This window comes from Lepisma saccharinum, chromosome 1 (assembly GCF_977018435.1).
Source record: "Lepisma saccharinum chromosome 1, izLepSacc3.1, whole genome shotgun sequence".
NCBI classification, from domain to species: domain Eukaryota; kingdom Metazoa; phylum Arthropoda; class Insecta; order Zygentoma; family Lepismatidae; genus Lepisma; species Lepisma saccharinum.
Genome location: NC_139229.1, coordinates 24,040,287 through 24,060,392, shown reverse-complemented (window position 1 = coordinate 24,060,392; position 20,106 = coordinate 24,040,287). Strand labels below are relative to the sequence as shown.

The 20,106-nt window shown below is 37.4% G+C and overlaps 2 protein-coding genes across 3 annotated transcripts in view; one reads left to right on the top strand and one right to left on the bottom strand.

Annotated features, from left to right (window-relative positions):
* Nucleotides 1–11,190, bottom strand: part of Cnep1r2 (CTD nuclear envelope phosphatase 1 regulatory subunit 2) — a 30,772-nt gene extending 19,582 nt beyond the window's left edge. For both annotated transcript variants that reach the window (XM_083129461.1, XM_083129462.1), the window contains exon 1: nucleotides 10,949–11,190. Coding sequence is in view for 1 of the 2 variants with exons in the window: in XM_083129462.1 (XP_082985588.1) it covers nucleotides 10,949–10,976 (28 nt within the window). In the remaining variant the exon portion in view is untranslated. The remainder of the gene's footprint in view (nucleotides 1–10,948) is intronic.
* Nucleotides 11,191–11,294: 104 nt separating this feature from the next.
* LOC145993689 (nuclear receptor coactivator 5-like) overlaps nucleotides 11,295–20,106 on the top strand; it is a 58,638-nt gene continuing 49,826 nt past the window's right edge. The window contains exons 1-2 of the mRNA XM_083129460.1: nucleotides 11,295–11,402; nucleotides 16,913–17,114. Of these exons, the coding sequence (XP_082985586.1) occupies nucleotides 16,949–17,114 (166 nt within the window). The 5' untranslated portion in view covers nucleotides 11,295–11,402; nucleotides 16,913–16,948. The remainder of the gene's footprint in view (nucleotides 11,403–16,912; nucleotides 17,115–20,106) is intronic.

The window sequence follows — 20,106 nt, the reverse complement described above, 5'->3', positions numbered from 1 at the left end:
ATGTTCAAGGCCATTGGTGGGTTTGCATACCGTATTCAAGTGGGGCAGCATCTCAATGCAAGAGATGAGCGGGCCCGGTTACTGTACTGCTCCACAGTGTTAGCCATGGCATATGAATATACAGATTTCATGAGGAACATATGGTTTAGTGATGAAAGCCATGTGCACCTTGATGGGTACATCAACCGACAAACAACTCGTTTTCTCTGGTTTGAACAGCCAGATGTAAGCATTGCATAGTGCGCGGGTTACGATTTGGTGTGCAGTGTCGGGACATGGAATATTGGGCCCGTATTTCATGGAGGATGAACACGGGAATCCACAAACTGTGAACCAGGGACGATACAGATGCTTGATTATTGAGCCATTCTTGCATGATTTGCACACTTTTTGCCACGCAAGAAATCTGCTGTTACTTCTTTCTCTCTCTCTCTCTCTCCATCTCCTCTTTTCTCTCTCTCTCTCTCTTTCTCTGCTTACAACAACAATGGATGCAACAAGACGGAGCCACTGCGCACACTGTGGGGGTCTCAATTGCACTTCTGCGACAAGAGTTTGGGAATCTTTTTCCCATGGAACGGACTTCCACTATCCTTCCCACTCCCCTGATCTCACGGCTTCCGATGTCTACATATGGGGTATGCTGAAAGAAGACGTTTTCCGATCACATGACCCCCCTGTCCACTATACCAGAGTTGCAAGAGAAGATCGGTCATTGTTTGTGTCCTTGCAGCAACCCATGTTCACTAACATGTTCCTCAATCTACAGGCACGCTATGAGGAATGTGTGCGCTGTGGCGGGGGACATTTCGAACACATTATATACAGATGTAAATCTCTGTAACTCTCATTGCATTTCATTTCACATCATCTTTTTATGTCTCATTATGTTGTACAATAAATCATTGTCAATGATGTGATTTCAGTACTGTTTGTTTTGCCGCATACTGTATTTTCAAGAGTTGGATACCCTATGAGTGTATGGCTCCAAATTATATATATATATGTTGTCTTCACAAAATCAAAACACTGTAATGTTCTTGAATATTAAAAACTAAAAATGGCTTATCTTTTAATGCTAGGGATCTCCCTCAAAGGTTTTTTGATTGAGTTGGTGTTTTAAGGCGAAGAGGGACAATTACGCACCAGGCATGCATTTATTCCAATATCGTCGGAATGAGCAATGCTACTAAAAAGATCTCCTGCAGAAATGAAGAGTATGAATTTCTCCCCATGTGGCAAGTGGAAGCGGTTTCCTAAGTTGATTATTAAGCCTTATACGATTTTTGAAAAATATGATGAATTAGTATTTACCGAATCCCATGTATTCCTTATGGGACATCAACTTCAACTTCAAGTTACGGCTCATCAAATGGGAGTTTCGACTTTTCCTACTACTATGACATAGTTCAACGTGTCCTTTTTCCGTCCATGTACTTTTCTACGTCATCGGATGTTTGATATTCCCGAGAGAACGAAAAAAATAATGGTCCCATAAGCCTAGTGCATTTCTCCTTGCCTCCTACGGCCATCCTGGCAGTGTTGCCAAACCTGATGTGCATAATAGAGCTAAATTTCACCATTAATATAGCTAAAGAGGACTTTCAAGGAGCTAGATTAACGAAGGATGCATAACGTTCCTACTAGGGTAATTTTAGTTGTCAGAGGGGTAGGGGTGCTGCTATTACCGTTAGCTTTAAACTGATGGCAATTTATTCTTTCTTAGTTTTCACCGCCTAGATTTGGCGGCATCACCCATCTCAATAATCCAATGATGTTAATATAAAATCGAAAATAAAGGGTTCCCGGATAACAAAATTGTCATCTTCATCTTCGCCACAGCGCTATATATAAAAATACATGGGGAGGAAACAAAAGGTGGGTGACGCAGCCTATAGCTACACGAATATCACGTCACGTGCAAAATGTACACTCATGGCAAAAGTTGGTATTTTTGGGCCGGAGCCAGTGGTGGCATCATAGTGGGGCAGGGGGTGGGTGCCACAGTTCACAGTCAAACGAGTGCACGAAAGAGCCAGATTTGGCTCCAAAAGAGCAAAGTTGGCAACAGTGATCAGCAGCTGCCCCAGCGAGAAAGACCAAGGGGAAATTGTCCCTCCTCGCCTTAAGTCCACTTTATGCACAGTAAGGCTAATCGGGATTGGACCTATTGTTTAAACTGGGATCCGAACCACTATGTTCCTCCACTGGGTATCCTTCAAAGGTTTTACAAATTGAAACAAAATATTGAAAGAAGTAGAAGAGGCCATACAGAGGTGCGTTTTCCCCTTAAACTTTTATAATTGTCCAAACTAGAACGATTTACAAATTAGTTTCTACAAGAGACTTCTCTGTCCACCTCTTTAGTTGTATAAACCACAATTTTTTCTCTCTTAAAAACAAAAACTTCAATACCAGAAAAAAATACATATTTAAAAAATTCCTACCTACTTTTCATGAGTAAAATTTATAGAATAGACTTGAAATACTTGTGCTCTGTGATAAAAATAGTTACCTGACTAGATGTCAACATAACTGTATCAGTTTTAAAACTACCATAACAGTGCATTTGTTACAAATTTTGAATAATTTCTTGCAAAATATCTTATCTGATTGTACATTATAGAAAAAATGCTGACTGAAGAGATTACATGAAGAAAATATTTTTTTTGAGATTATTATCTGCTTTAAGTTATAATTCACTACTAAAATATAAAAAAAATGGTAAGGCCTATTACCTGCTTAATAAAACATACCTGCAGGTTTCATATTGCACTAAGAACAATGACATGTGGGTGAGTGAACTGTCACTCATATTCCCAAAGGCTTCACACACGTGAATATAGCACCCACCACAACATTCCACAACAGCAGCTATAATTTTACATCGTTAGGTTAGTATAGTTAGGTCTGGAACTGATAGTTATTTTTGACATGTTCTCTCACTATTTTAGTGTGCATATAAACGGTTCTTTACTAATAAAAAGAGGCAAAAGTACTCTGAAATGACAAGTTTCTACTTATGTGGGACATACTTTGGTATAAAATATCTTTGTTATTTGTGATTTCCATGCACTGGAACCAATTTTATTTTACCTAAAACATCGAAAACTGTTGATTAAAAAAATTGCAACATAACCCTCGAGGGGTTACAGTGGGTCAACAGTCCCAACAATCCTATCAAACTCAAAACATACAAATAGTATCACTGTAACCATGTAGGAGCATAATTATACTGCTAAGAGCACCAAACTTGACTGATCTAAGCTACTCAAGTAAACATATAGTAGGCAGATTTACGATTGGTAAAATTTTCACATGGAAATAAAAAGGGGACAAATGCAAAGTTGTAACCAAATGGAAGATTGATTGATTTGGTTTATTTTACTTCATTTTCCTGCCAGTTTTGGCTAATTGCTAAGATGAGGATGAAATTGATGAAGGACAATCACCAAGAACAACAATGCCCTGGCTGGGACTCGAATCCAAGATCCCTGGTATTGTAGCATGGTGTGTGGAAGCCAGCAACTAAATGGAAGAGAACATACCAATTTACCGCACACATCACATGTTGTCTGCGACAGTTTCTATCCCATGCAACCACCAATATACTCATGTTCACGAGATGAAAAAAGTTGTTCTGCATAAAATAGGCAGTACGTTTCTTTCATATATGGTTCTACATGTTCACAGGATTCGATCCACATAGAAGTCTATACTGATGGCAATGGACAGAAATACATCAGTGATAACTAGAAACGAGATTTTAAAGGGAATTCCCTTTTTTAAATTTTTCAACATGGAATAAATAAGAACAGAGTTGATAATTATCTTCCACCAACAAGATTACATGGTTTTGACCTTCCATTTTTAAAAACATTTCCCTTTCTAGTCCCTTTATTGACTAGTTTTTCAGCCTAATTCCCTTCTTCTTTCTTGTTTAAAAAACATCTTCTTTGGTACATTTATTAACAAGATATCAAATATTTTGTAGGACTGTATTTTCCCTAAACATTCACCAATTGTCTATTTGGTGCAGCGTAGAGGAAAGAAAGAACAAGCACCTTCTACCTTACCTTCTCTCCATGAGTGTTGGGAGAATGTTGCAGCGATTGTTGCAACAATGAGACATGGGCTTAAGCCATAACAAACGCATTGTAAGTGGCATGCCTGTTGATTTGAAAGTGTACTTATCTGCTAGATTTAGACTGTTATTGTGAAGTATTTTAGAATAGTTCTAACTTTATACTTTACCTTCAAAAAAGGAAATGAAAAAGAACTATAGTTTATTTTTGCACTCCACTAAGAATATTATTTTAAATGAAAGCACAATATATACCATCCATGTATAAAAAGGGATACATTAAATTTCTTGCTTTCTTTACTTTACTTCATATGAAATTTAATGTATCACTTTTTATATATGGATGGTATATATTGAGCTTTCATTTAAAATAATATTCTTAGTGGAGTGCAAAAATTAACTATAGTCCTTTTTCTGGCAATAATTTCCCCTTTTTTGAGTTTGTTTGAGTTGGTGGTTTAAGCCCACTTTATGCACAGTAAGGCTAATTGGGACTGGACCTACAGTTTAAAGTGGAATCCGACCACTATGTGCCTCCACTGGGTATCAAACCCGGGATCCCTTGATTAGAAGGCAATGATGCTATCACTGCACCATTAGGGTTTCCCTTTTTACAGTAAAATTTCTCCCTTTAAAATCCGGTTTCTAGTGATAACTCTTTGGGACTAAATTTCTTGTTGTCCATCTTGCTACAATCATCCAACATACAGAGTCAAAGCCAATGTTTGGTACAGTGGGATCCATGAGTATCACCGTAAAATTGTCCATGACTATTATCATTAGTTATTCTCCTACATCCTATGTGCTTTTAAGCAATAGATTTTTATTTATGCTGGTGCAGAAGTTGTCAACAGCTTGTTTTAAGTTGTTTTTTTTAATTCTTGAAGCTCTTATTGGATCAAATAAAGTGCATGAAAAAGGATGATGGATAATTTGCACGGTAATACAAATGGATGCCACTGGACATGTAGGAAAATCAACATGTTAGACAAAAATAATGAAATTGATCCTACTCTTCCCCCGGGGACATTTGAATCCCAAAGAGAAAACATAGTAGATTCAGTGAAGCTTTAATTTACTTCATAAGCAGTATGAAACAAGTAGATATCAGGGAGACAAGACATGTGCGAAATTCGTAAGAGTCCAGTCTCTTATCAAATGCAAGGTATAGAGCAATGGGTAGTATATGCTACAGAATTGCAGTGTCCAATGTGCAGAAATGAAAGTTTTAGCAAAGTGGAAACCAAACTTAAACATGCTAACAGAAAGGACACTTTATGCTATGAACCCATGCTCAAACACCATGACTAATTTAGAACAAAACATGCACTAAATCAAAACACAATAGATTGGAAGCATAAAAAAGCACTGTTACCCTCTCTCTCTACAAGTGTTACACCACCTTATAAATACATATCCCTAATCACATTTCATTAGGTGTGCAGTTCATGCAAATAACAATAACAAGTTGATTGCAAATTCAAGGAAACCTGTATGTGTGTGTTACTAATCAACATTAGTAAGCAAGCAATGTATTAACAAAGCAAACTTGGGTTTAATAGCTTTTCTTGTATGTACGCATTGCTTGCATTGTAGAATTATTTTCCTGTAGTTTACGGTTATTAGAAGCATAAGAAAACAGTTTTTCTTTGTGACGTTTCAGGAGAACACACGCTCCTTTCATCAGACATTTATTTTCATTTTGACTAAAGATACAGTTATAACAATGGTTAGTAATTTTTTAAACAAAAAGAATCCATTATATAATGGATGTTGTCAATGTTACAGTCTGTTTTATTTTTATTTCAGATTTTTTTTATTTTTAAATTATGAATCCCAAATATCATCAGGTAATTCAAATTCATCATTGTTTTCACAAAGTCTCTTGATGTTTTCTGTTACATTAAATTTTAAAGATGGTGGCTTACTTCATTTGTGAAAAAGAAAACTCCATACTGGATTTATGTTACCATTTTCATTATTTAATTTATTCCAGTGTTCTTCTGCAATGAATGTCTTCTTATGCTTGTAATAACCGTAAACTACAGGAAAATAAAACTTGGGTTTTACAGCTCATGTAATGGCTGCTAATATTCCTTAAATTTGCAACCAGAAATTCCTTACCATATTATGTTTTGAACCCTATGCTAATAATTTTGAGTTAATAATCATAATTCTTACTTACTGTGATGTACTAAATTCAGTTTAGAAACCAAAACACAATGAAATAAATACGAGATCAAATAATTCGGAACATTAACAGTTGTGTTCATGGTTCATGATATATCAATCCCCCATAATTTGTGTTTCTGTAGGGGGAATGTGTTCAGAAGAAGGTGGAACATTCCAGTCACCTTCTGAACCCTCACAAGACATTGTATTCATTTGTGTATCATATGTGAAAGTTTTACTAATGAATGTTGCCACAAAAGTATCAGGTTATCTTGAAACATTGGAAGTTGTGAGATTTTGGACAGTTCCAGGTGTTAGTGGCCCAGAACCAGGAGTTCGAGTTTCTGAAGTTCATTTTATGTACAGATAGGATAATTTGGACTGTACCTACTCCCACCTCCATCAGGCATATGGTACACAGGAATATATCAATTTACATCATATTGTAGACAAGTGGAAATAAATTGTAAAACATGCCAACATGTGAAAAGTTTGGTAGGTTCCTTATTGTAGCAGGAAATAATACAACTTCAAGGCATGTACCTTTACCATGCATTTTTTAAATTAATCCATTTTTTTAGGTTGAGCTTGTCAGGTTTGATGTGACTTTTGCATGTATTTGCATGCAATGCTATTTTTATGAAAATAATTAAAATAAATCCTAGATATGAGAGATATCCTTTATTTGGGTAAACTTTCACAAAAAACATCTTCATTTATGGATTTCTTCTAACTAACTCCCGAGCCTTTTTAAACCCGAAGGTTCATGGCTGCAGCAACACAAGCCTTCCATCTTTCCCTATCTTGAGCAAGTTCTATATACTCTTTTCCATCCCTACCGATTTCCCTTAGGTCCATCTCAACGTTGTCCCTCCATCTTCGTCTTGGCCTTCCTACAGGTCTCTTACCATCAGGTTTCCCAACAAGAATCCTGTAAACTCCTCTTTCCTCTCCCATTCGTGCCACATGGAATGCCCACCTAAGTCTTCTTGATTTAATTATTCTAATAATATCTGGACATGAATACAAATTATGTAGTTCTAAATTATGTAACCTTCTCCACTCACCTGTTTCCTCATCCCTTTTAGGTCCAAAGATTTTCCTAAGGATCTTATTTTCAAATACTCTCAATTTATGTTCCTCTTTCAATGTAAGGGACCAAGTTTCACATCCATATAATACTACATGGATTTCTTCAACTTGAAAAAATTTATATTACATTATATATGGAGCAGATATCTCAAAGAAAAATAAAATCTCTGAAGGGGACAATCGTTCACCTCTCATTATATTCTAACCGTAATTATTATATTCAGAATTCTCTCAAGGTGTAACAGATAACGTGATCAACCCTCTCAGATTTGTTATTTTTTTTCTGAAAACTATCTACATGTTAAATGAAATGGTTGAAACAAAAAAAAAAATCTAAGTGTAATTCTTGTATGTTTTAAGACATGTTTGTTATCCTCATTATCATTATAGTTTTACTAAAACTGTCGTTGTTAATTAGTTAAAAATAACATTTGTGAGACATCCTACTCTTCCCTTAGGAACATTTGAATCCCAAAGACAATGCAATAAAAATTACATAAGAATATTTTTATTTTTGTGTTAGAAACAACTAGTTAACATTTGGAGTTCAGTTTCTTTCCGTAGTTTTGGAATAACACACTAAAAAAATACTATTTACTGACTGGCAAAGCTTGTGGACAAATACTGGCACTCAACGCGGTAAGGCCTACTATTCTATACAAGAAATAATTCCAAACTAATGTTGGTTTAAACAGATTCAACTCTCCTGGAGTTCCCTCACAACTATAATGCGCTGCAGGTTAAATCACACTATCACCGCAGCTCACCTTTACAAGAAGAATTTAGTGACTTCACCAGTTTGTTTGTGCAATGAATATACTGCAACTCCGAACCACATAATATTTCGGTAACGGTTCCCATTGTTTTATGATTTCTCCTAGCACAAAGACTAATTATCGTAGAATTTTGGAAATCATTGTCACACGAAATTTGAACCTTCCTTAAAGTAATGACCGCTGTTTGGACTCGAAAAAAGTTATTTATGTTGAAAAAACAACTTTAAAATTACCTTCTGCAATTCTCATGGACAAGATATTCTCCGTCGACAAGCGACAGTAAATATCGTAGGAGTGTGGGAATGAATGTGGAAGTAAATCGGAACCTTAGTAGAATGCATTTAGGGACTTTATTTTAATGCTAAGGGAACCAAACCTAACCTGCCTAACCTAACCACGATAGCATATATATTGAACAAAATATTAAGTGATCGCTAAAACTCTGCAGTATGTGTTAATAGACAGAAACGGAAATCAAACCATCTAAAAATTGCATTCGTAGCATGATGAAATATATATATACACATAAACATTTGGAGCTTAACCCGTGAACTAATTTTGGTAACTATCCGATATCGCCCGAACAGATTTCTTCAAATTTACAGGAGAAACTACTTACTGAAATCAGTTTCTGTAGCATTGTCGAAGTTCTTGGGAGGTATCTTCTTTCGCAGAAACTGAAAACTTCACCATAGAATGCTGCAGAACAAGAAATAATCACTTGTTACGTAAGGAACTTGCATCTTCTGTAACATTAGGCCGTTGTTTCCATTATGTACGTGCAGATGGCGCGAGCGTCGAAAGTCACACGGTCTTGCCAGTGTTTCCAAACGTGCCCTTTTTTTTTTACGAAATTTTTTTTTAACTATGCTTACCTAACCCAACCCAACCTTGACGGAAATGGTCCGCGGGGCTATCGTGAATGGTTTTGGGGGCTATCCGTCAATGGTTTGTGATGACATAATGAACACGAAAGTAGGTATTTTTCGATTAAGAAGGTTGAAACACTGTATACCCCACTCCAAATTGACAAAACACAAGCACAACGCGCGATGATCCATGACGAGTGCCATACTGTCTGTTACCCAAGCAAAACAAGGAAGACAAATAATGGCTCATAATATGAAAAGTTGACACTATTTTATGGAAAAAGGCATAACTACACCTTAAAGAATCTTCTGCAATGCAGAATAGGTAAGTATCAATGCTAAAATTAAGGAAATAAATGAGTGAGAGGTGTTCAGGCCTTATCGGATAAGGGTACTACTTTACTATACCGGAGACACCTATCAATGATTTATTTCGCAATTTTTTACATTGCTAACGTACTATTCTGCATTGTGGAACATTTCTTTAGGTGAAATAATGAATTTCTAACGAAAATAATGTATATTTCTTACATTAACTAGTACTTACTGTTGTTCCTTATTTCGGTAAGAATTTACAATATAGAGAAAGTCTCCAATTTCGTTAATTTTCGGTATACTATCTAATTTTGGCCTCCTAATCATGAATCTGTTGTAAAAAACCGGGGGTCACGTCTGGAAATTGTACATTTTGATGAAAAATTGTTCGCTAGCGCCAAAAACCATCCACAGGTAGCCCCACAAACCATTGATGTTAGCCCCAAAAACTATCCACGGGTTGCCCCACAAACCATTGACGTTAGCCCCAAAAACCATCCACGGGTAGCCCCACGAACCATTCACACGAGGTTAGGTTAGGTTCCATTAGCACTCATTTCACCCCTAAATTCATCGAAAAAATAAGGATCATACTAGAATTGAACATCATAAATCATTTTCTTGTAAAACAACGGCGTGGTTGGACACAATGACAGGAGATTACATTTTTGTTCGTAAAACTATGCATATACACCTATATATATAAAAAAATCAATCGGCTTTTTTTCAAATTTTCAGACGTGACCCCCGGTTTTTTTCAACAGATTCGTGATTAGGAGGTCAAAATTAGTTAGTATACCGAAAATTAACAAAATTGGAGACTTTCTCTATATTGTAAATTCGCTCCCTTATTTCCCACAAACCATCCACGAGTAGCCCAAAAATTCACGATAGCCCCACGAACAATCACGGGGACGAGGTATGCCTACTAGGTTAGGTTAGGTTCCATTAGCACTCCTTTCGTTCAATTTAGCATATACGGACAATACAAGAGCGTATTGTGCTCTCGTGCAGAAAGCAAATAGCGGCAGCTGCAATAGCACGTCGGAAAGAGATTTTCGTAGAAAACCACATGCATTCGCATTAAAATGGATCAAAACTACATTCCCGAACATCCACAACGCTACAGAAAATGATTTGCGTAAGTACTTTCTCCTGTAAATTTGAAGAAATCCGTCTCTGGTATAGTAAAGTGTTACCCGGATAACTACCATTTTATGTGATCCTTGTGAAAAAAAGTTTTTTTTTTTATCTATAGCTACTTTCAAGACGTTCTCGTCCTTATACTAAGGGGAGGGAAACACATTTTCAGCACAGATACTTACTACCTGTAGTAGACGGACATTACAGAAAGTGTTGCTTAAAATAACTTCAACATATTTATTTGTATCAAGAGATTGTTAACAACAACACATTATACGACGACGGACATGCATTCGGCAAACAAAAATTACGAAAATGCCATACCATTTTTTTTTTATAAACATGACAATACCAAGTTTCAACTGGCATTATTCCCTTTTGTTTGCCTATGGAAAGCATAATTTTCCTTTTACTCAACTCAATATGGGTTAATATATTTGCATTCACAATAAGAAAATTGCACATTCAGCGATTTCCATTTACAAAAGCGGTCTTACCTTCACATGCTGTCTGCTCTAGCGACATTTTAAGAGTTACAAAGAAGCCAGATCGTGAAGTGAAATATCTCTATTTTCATTGATTCAAATAGACATTTCAAATTGAAAGTTCAAAGTAAATACGAAGAAACAAAAAAAAAGTGATGATATATCAACGTATTAGGTGAATTAGAGGAAAATGAAATACATTTTGAAATCTGTTTGCCATCCCATAGTACTTTCACCAGAGGCGAACGAATTTGATTAATTTTGAGTATATAACTGGTGCTCTTGCTTATAAATGGGAAGTTTTCTAAAAGAAGCTATGATTGGTTGGCGATCAGTGGTGAACCAATCAGAATATACATAACAAGTTATTATAGGCTAAGAATAGTAGCTGTGCATGTAGTGAGATACCGGCAAAGACACGCTGAATATTTCTTAAAAATAAAACATTTCAAGAAGGGCTACAAATGTAAGTTAATGCTAAAGTTATCATAGATTTATATGTATAGCGAAGTGTCAATTTTCTTGTTGTTATGGGTAGTATATAGCAATTGACTAATTGAACAAATTCGATGGTCGACATTAAATTATAAATGGTGTGTTTTCGAAACTTGTTTATCCAAGACAAAATATTATTCAGTTACCGAAATCAAATTAAAATTGCTCATTGCAGATAATAGTAGATATATAGATGAATCATGAATTGAATTGTAAAGGAGTAAAGTCGGTGTATTTCTGTAACATTTAACAATTTCCTGTGGAGAGAAATGGGTTAGGAACGAGAATAAATTATCTCCTGTCATTTCATTCTGTGAAGCATGGCAGAATTTAAGTATTGACATATTATTTTCTTGATATGATTAATTTAAGTCCATGATACAGCCATCTTCCCTCGATTTCGAATTTTCTCAGGTTTTGTTGAATTCCTGGTATCGAACCAGCTACTGCCTAAGCTCATTCCTCACCAGAGAGAGAAAAACTAGCAGACCATATATTCCTGCATTAAATAGCCAGTGGCCACATTAGAAACGATCGGCTTCTCCAGGAAATTAACTTTCTAATGCCCCCTCGCACCACGCGAAGCACTCAACTCACTCAAAGTCCCATTATTAGTCGGAAGCCAAGATTAGGCATTTCAGCGCTCCCTGTTCCACAGACTGACAATAGGCCACATTTTAGAAGACTGTTGTGTAGAAATGTCTTAAGTCCCTATCGCATGTAATTTAGGGTACTACTTTCGTATAGGCGAGACACCTATATATCATTTATTTCACACTTTTTTACATTGCTAACGTACTATTCTGCATTGCGGAATATTTCTTTAGGTGAAATAATGAATTTGTAACGAAAATAATGTGTATTTCTTACATTAACGAGTACTTACTGTTCTTCCTTATTTCCACACACAATATGGTGATAGCGTACCCATTCATCGCACGTTGTGCCAGTGTTTTGTGGAGTGTGAATGCAGTGTTACAACCTTGTTTACAAAAAAAATACGTACTTTGAATACAGATTTGAAAGTATGTTAATACCTCGCAAACCATTCACGTTAGCCCCACAAACCATTTCCCGCAAGGTTAGGTTAGGCAAGCATAGTTTAAAAAATTAAAAATACTAAACACGTCATCTTATAGTGAAAACACTGCGTGGTTTGAAACACTGACTACGGGTTTTACGTCATCTAACACACGGAACATTGTGCTCTCGTGCAGAAAGCAAATGGCAGCAGCAGTAATAGCGTGTCTGAGAGAGATTTTCGCATTAAAATGGATCAAAACTACATTCCCGAACTTCAACAACGCTAAAGAAAATGATTTGCGTAAGTACTTTCTTTTGTAAAAAGTAAGAAATCCATCTCCGCTATACGAAAGTGTTACTGTTGATTAGGTAAATAAAAAACCTAACATTGAAATATTCTGTGAAGATTGCACTGCTGTAAGATCCTGATGTTTTGTTTCCACTCTGGGCACCAAAATTACAGAGGTATTTGGTCAAGTAGTATGAGACATGAAATTTTTCCAGAATTTACATCCTGTATTTTATTCAAGCCATATGCAGATCAAGCTATCCAACTGATGTTTATACATATCAGACCAAAAAAGTTGTTGCCGTTTTTAACGTCGCATGGGAAGAAGTGCTCCATGAGAGGAAAATGTGTGCCATGTGTCGGAAAAGTGGTCAAGGTGGGAGTGGGGACATTGGCCTTGTCCAATACAGGAACATTGCACATTCATAGCAGCCATAGCCAAATACAGGGGCGAAGAGAAATGGAAGTGTTGAAGCAGCTCGTTCGGGGTTGTCTGCTTTGACTTTAAGGTGGGCTTGTCCGCAGCAGAATCAAATCTCCGAATACGTCAAGCCTTTGGGGATAATGCTGTGAATGAACACACCGCTAGGAATTGGTTTCCGATGAAACAGCCAGTTTTGCTTCCTTGGAACCGCAACACACCCATATTCGGTCAAATGCTCACCAGTAATGGAAAGTGGGTCCTGTATGACACTCCCAAGCGTGCCAGACATAGGTTGTCAACACGGGACCCTGTGCCTCACACCACAAGACCACCTTTACACCCATGTAAGATCATGCTTTGTATTGTGGACTAGTCACCAAGTGGTGCACCATAAGCTGCTACCAATGAGCCAAACTATCACTGGGGACCTCTACTCACAGCAGTTGGAATGTGCGCAAGAGGAACTGAAACAGAAGGAGCCAGCTTTGGCTAATCGCAAGTGTGTACTGCTTCTTCATGACAATGCAGGCTGCATGTGGCACGGATGGCCAGGAATACCAAATGGCGACCTGGCTGGGAGACACTGTGTCATCCACGGTACTTCCCGGACCTTGCTCCAACAGATTATCACATTCTCCATTCCCTGGACAGCAAATGAGGCAGACTTGCAGCAAGCACTCGTGGACTTTTTTACATCCAAGACCACAGAGTTTTATTGCCAGGGCATTGCACAGCTGGAGACATGTTGGCAAAAGGTGCTGGATGCCAATGGGGATTACTTTGAGAATTAACGATGTGTGACATTTGCTACATACCTTTTTGTTTCTGACGATGAAAAACTACAAGAACTTTTTTGGTTACCTTGTTTATACAGTTCTTGTAATTATTCTGATCAACAACCTTGGCCATTACTTTCCAGCATCAAAATCAATACTACAGTGGTTATCTACAGGTACATGGTTTAAGGCTTGGCTGGACATTTCGGGCAACAGGGCAGCTGTTTTCGAATTTTCTTCTCTAAAGAAATCACTATGATATTCCAAAATATATAGCTATGCTTAGAATTCCTTCCTAGAGCATTTATACGTGAGTGTTCATGTGGGCTTTTGCTGTTGCCTAGACGTTATAAATAGTTTATGTGGTTACCTGAGCTTATTAAACTATTTATTTATTTATTTATTTATTTATTTATTCCTTGTTTTGGATGGCGAAGTTAAGGCACAAGCCTTTTCTTCCACTTAACCATCTCTACATTACATCTTATAAATTGATTTTGATAGCTAACTGTATGTTATTATTAAGATACCAAGAAATGAAATCTATAAAAACTAAGAACATTAAGATATCAAAAAAGAAAAACACAAGAAAAATAAAACAGAAAGACGCAAAAAACATAAAAAATAAAGACAAAAATACATACACACTAAGTAAAAAAAAGAAAATACACGTAAAACATAAACACACACGCAACAAACATAGTCAAATTACAGAAAAAGTCGGTGGGTGTTGGTCCTACCAGTTTACAAGAAGGTTTAATTTTATTTTCCTGTTTTCAGTTCTGGTAAGTTGACTCCAGAAGATGATTTGTTAATTTTGATTTGAATTGGCCGAGAGAAGAAGAGTTTCTTATGTCATTGGGGAGGTCATTCCACGCTCTGGTAGCAGTGACCGTTAAGGAATGTCCATAAAACGTTGTCTTGTGGGAGGGTATGGCCAGCAGAGAGTTGTCTCTCGAACGGGTGGCAAAGGTGTGTGCTGCACTTAGGGGTTGAAATCGAGAGAGTAGGTAGGAGGGCTCTCGTGAGTTTACTATTTTGTAGAGCGCTGTCAGAGCGTGGAAGCGGCGGCGAGTGGAAAGGTCGAACCAGCCTAGGTCCTTGAAAGCCGGGGTCAGGTGGTCAAAATATTTGATATTATAAATGTAGCGCACACATGCATTTTGTATTCGCTGTAGACGTCTTGCTAGTTCACCGTTGAGGTCAATATATGTCAAGTCACAGTAGTCTATTTGAGACAGAACTAACGACTCCACGAGTGTTTTTTTTACTTCTTGTGGTAAAATGTTTTTAAGGCGGTACAGCGAGTGTAATGCTGCGTAGGATTTTTTACATATGGCCTTCACATGGTCACTCCAAGTGAGGTTTTCGTCCACAACGACTCCCAGGTCTTTCACCGAAAGCGACAACGAAATGGGGTTTCCTTCGACAAGAATGTCAGGGATGGAAGACTTCTCTGTTGTGGAAATGAGCTGACGTGAGCCAATTAAAATACATTTCGTTTTCTCAGCATTTACTCGCAGACCGTTTGCCTGAGACCACTTGCAGACGTTCATAATATCATCGTTTAGGGCTTTGATGGCCATATTGATGCTTGTTTTAGGGAACGACAAATAACATTGGACGTCATCAGCGTACAGATGGTAATTTGTCGATTGAAAGTTTCCAGATATATCATTTACGTACATGGAGAACAGCAGCGGAGACAGGACGCTACCTTGGGGTACACTGCAATTCGTCGGCAGCCACGACGACTTATTGTCAGAAACGAATGTGCATTGCTGTCTGGCTGCTAAATATGAGCGAGCCCAGTCAACAGCGGGTTGGGAAAAGTTGAAATAAGATGACAATTTCGCCAGTAGGATATCGTGGTCTACGGTTTGGAAGGCTTTGCTGTAATCGAGGAGAACTAGCATTGTCAAATATCTCTTATCCATCGCCGACCTTACATCATCCACCACTTTAATGAGCGCTGTGCTGGTGCTGTGATATGGGCGGAAACCGGACTGGAAGGGGTTTAACAATTTTTTCGATTGCACATAGTTAAAAATTTGCTCGTGAACGATGTTTTCAAATACTTTTGACAAAGTTGGGAGAATACTGATCGGTCGAAAATCTTCAGCGCTTACTGGGTTGGTGATTTTTAGCCAGGGGGCGTATGTGAGCGAGTTTCCAAATGCTTGGGAATGTGCCAGTGTACAGGGATGTGTTGAAAATATCTGCAATTGCGGGTGAGATGTGGGTAGCAATATACTTTAACATGTTAATAGAAATTTCGTCTGCTCCGGTTGCATTGGATTTGATTTTATTAATTGTAGTTTGGATCTTTTCATGCGTTATAAAAGAGAAATCGAAACTATTGTTGTTGTTGCTTTTATGAACACTTATGGAGTCGATTGTACGTTTCTTAATTTCAGGATTTATACCTGTTACGTTTTGGAAGTGGTCATTTAGTTCTTCTGTGGAGATGCCAACAATTTCATTACTATCATATTTTTTCCCAACGCCGAACATTTTAAGTTTATTCCACAGCGATTTCGGCTGCGATCTGTAGTTTAATAGTTGTCCTGCAAAGCAAAACTTTCTCTTTCGTATTTCCTGCGTGCACCGATTCCGAAGAATGCGGTATTCTTCGAAATAATCTTGTACTGATTGCAGGTTTGCTTTGAGTGTGGACTTATACCGCCTGTAAGCTGCATCCCTACGGGACATCAGCTGCAGAATCTCAGGGGTGATCCACGGGCTGGGAGGTCTCGAAACTCTAATTTCTAGATATGTGAAAGAAAACCACACAAAAGATGGAGTGCTCTAGAAGGAATTCTAATCAAGTAATTTGGAATATCATAGCATTTTTTTTAAAAGGAGAGGAAAATTCAATAATAGATGCTCTGGTGTCGTCCAAAGGTCTAGCCAAGCTTGAATATGAATGTGTGATAGATTATTTTGTAACATATTTTTATTTGTTCCAGACATTACCAGTACACCTTGATAGTAAATTATTCAAGATGTATCAGGATCCCTTTGGGAATGACAACGATCCATATGCTGAAAGAATGTTTATGTCAGACCCAGCAACAGCAAAGTCCCGGATTTTTGTGGGAAACATTCCACATGGAGATGTATCGAAGCAAGACCTGGAAGACAGATTTAATAAATATGGAAACGTTTCTGGTAAGGGTTTCTCCTCAAGGCATGAACTTCTTCAAAGGTGTTTAATATACCCTGGAAATTTATCTTTTCTTGGTGCTTTTCGAAAGCACCCGTCAACCACCCTCCCTCGTAGTACACCCTGAACGGAATTTTGCAGACTACCAAGGCTCTATCATCTGGACTCTCGGCCAGTATAATACTCTGTGGGGTCATATATGTACGTGACCGTCCATTTCATCTTATCACCATTCATCCTCATCTTTGCGATTAGCCAAAAATGGCAGAAATGTGAAGTAAATTAAATCAATTCAATTGAGATAACTTTTTATTGGAAATAGGAATTTTTTTTTGTTGTTGTGTTTTCTCCCACTTGAATTGGCTGTGTTTCCAAAAGAAGCTTTTTCTTTAGCATTTCCTCTAGCAGAAATGCCACATACATGCTCCTATAACTTTTTTGGCTGACATCATTGTTGTTGTGAAATGTGATTGTGATAGGCAAGGAAGATATTCATATGTAATATAAATTCGTAGTATACATGTTTGTGGAACCGTACTCAAGAATTTAGCCTATTGTATGATGTTAATTTGTGTGTGTGTGTGTGTGTGTGCGTGTGCGCACGTGCATGTGTGAATGTAAAATAACACTGTTCCGATTGTATTGTGTATTCTGTTCTCATATCTCTTTTCGTATACAGGGTGTCTCATAAGCAATAGTGCAAACTGACTCAGGTGAAAATACACGATAATAGAAGCAAAAGAGTCTCAATAAACATGGGTCTGCAAATGAGCAGTTTTCGAGATAATCACGAATGTGTGATTACAAGCCGCCACTGACTTCATTGTTTGTTAACATCGTCCTAGTTGGTAAAATGCTAATGATGTGTGCGAATGTGTGGTTACAAGCCGTCATTGATTGCATTTTGTAAACACATTTTGTACTCCTTGTGATGTCTGAGGTTTGTTCTTTGGTTACAAAACAACATTTCTACCCACACATTATTAGCATTTTACCAAGTAGGATGACGTTTACAAACAATGAAGTCTGTGGCAGCTTGTAATCACACATTCGCAATTATCTCGAAAGTGGCTCGTTTGCTGACCCATGTTTACTAAGACCTTTTTGCTTCTAGTATCGTGTACTTTCACCTGTGTGAGTTTGTGCTATTACTTTTGAGCACCCTGTATACATGGTAGTGCTGTACAACATCAACAGCAAGTGTACTTTCTGTTTGACACCTCTTCTTACCTTATACTATAGATCCACATTTTCCACTGATACATTTTTATTGGACAATTTTGTAAAATTTATAATGCACTATGGAGAAAAAATATAGGCTACCCCATTAAGGCAAATACAGATGGTATATTATGTAGATACATGTTCCTGATCATATGTCCATTTGTTGTAGGTTGTGAATGCTACAAGTTTACACATAGCCTTGAATGTTTTAGCCTTTTGTGCAGGCAAGATATATGTTCCAATTTACGAAGTTTGTGTGTTAGCCCAGGATCGTGAGAACAGTTTGGGAATCACTTGGGAAGTTTTAGTGTTAGTCTCTGGTCTAGCATTGCAGATAACGGCAGTGACAGGACACTTGATCTTGAATGACCCACTCGGAGGGAATTTGGCAGCTGTGGCTTGTTGTAACTAGTGTTGGGCGATGTATTGTCCAGACAATATGAACTAGACAATATATCATCATGATATTTTGACGATATATATCGTGTCAGCAATATATCGTCACAATATTTTTGTGATATATATCTGGTCAGTGATATATCATTACGATATTTGAGATGATATATTGCCGATATCACGATACGGAAAAAATATCGCATCGCTTGTGACGATATTTTCTTCATATGTCGCGATATCAAATTTCCGATAACTTCCATGCCTAGTGTTAACCCTCCTTGGACAAGTGATGTGCATTGCCTGTTCTTCACTATACTTGTATTCTAAATGAATGATGGGCTATAATCACACTGGGTCTCTTGTGCATGTGTGTTGTAACCACCTGCTTCAAATTCCAACCGCTAGGTGTGTCAATTTCTTCATGACTAATGTTTAGTTCTACTTATGTCAAATTACTTTGCCCTTTTGGTTCTACTCTTTAGAATAGCATTGAACAATGTATGTGCACATTGTAGTAGCACACTGTAGATTTCGTAGTTAGTGACGATTAGGTTATTTTTGATTTCAGTAACTTTTATTACAATGTTTTATTTGTTTTACTTTCACACAATTGTTACAGAAAAAGCAGTCACAAATTTGAGGAAATTAACATATTATGTATCTGTGGAAATACGTCTTGTAGAAAATAATAATACATTTAGGAACGTATTTCTTATTACTTTGTTAAGAAAAGTCTCCAAGGGGAGGGGGGGTGACACACTACTTATACCACCGGTACCCCCAGTGATGGTGGAACTCAAGAACTGCATTGTTTCTTCCATGGGATTTGTGGTTGCTAGGTTATGTGTAGCAGAAACTTGATCATAGTATTGATGTTCATCCCTTTACTAAACATAGTTGGATAGTTCATCTATAAGGGGGTGTAAGAGGTGGATGTGTGCTGAGTGCCCCTTTACAACCTCAGCTTTTAACGGAAGTCAGAATATTTTAAGGTTTTTAGTTATGCAACGTTAGATTTGTTATTTCTAATGGTAAGGGGCTGGACCCCGTATAATGTGATGGGTGCAATATAACGTAGATGCTGATGCACCCAAAAGTTAAAAATCAAATTCAAAATTCATCTACAAGTTATACTTAATGAGAGATGTATCCCTCACCACTGGGTACATTCTAAGGTTCGATACCCGGTGGTACCACAAAGTGGTTTTAAAATTCACTTGGACTTTGTCAAGATATATGAAAACTTAGGAATTATTTTGTATTACCCTGTACTTATTTTTCTTGGCCATTTTAACACACTCCGCTGTTCACAAGTCAAAATCATTGTGTAAGGGTTTCCACTGACCTCCTGAAATGCCTGGAAATGTCGGAAAGAGC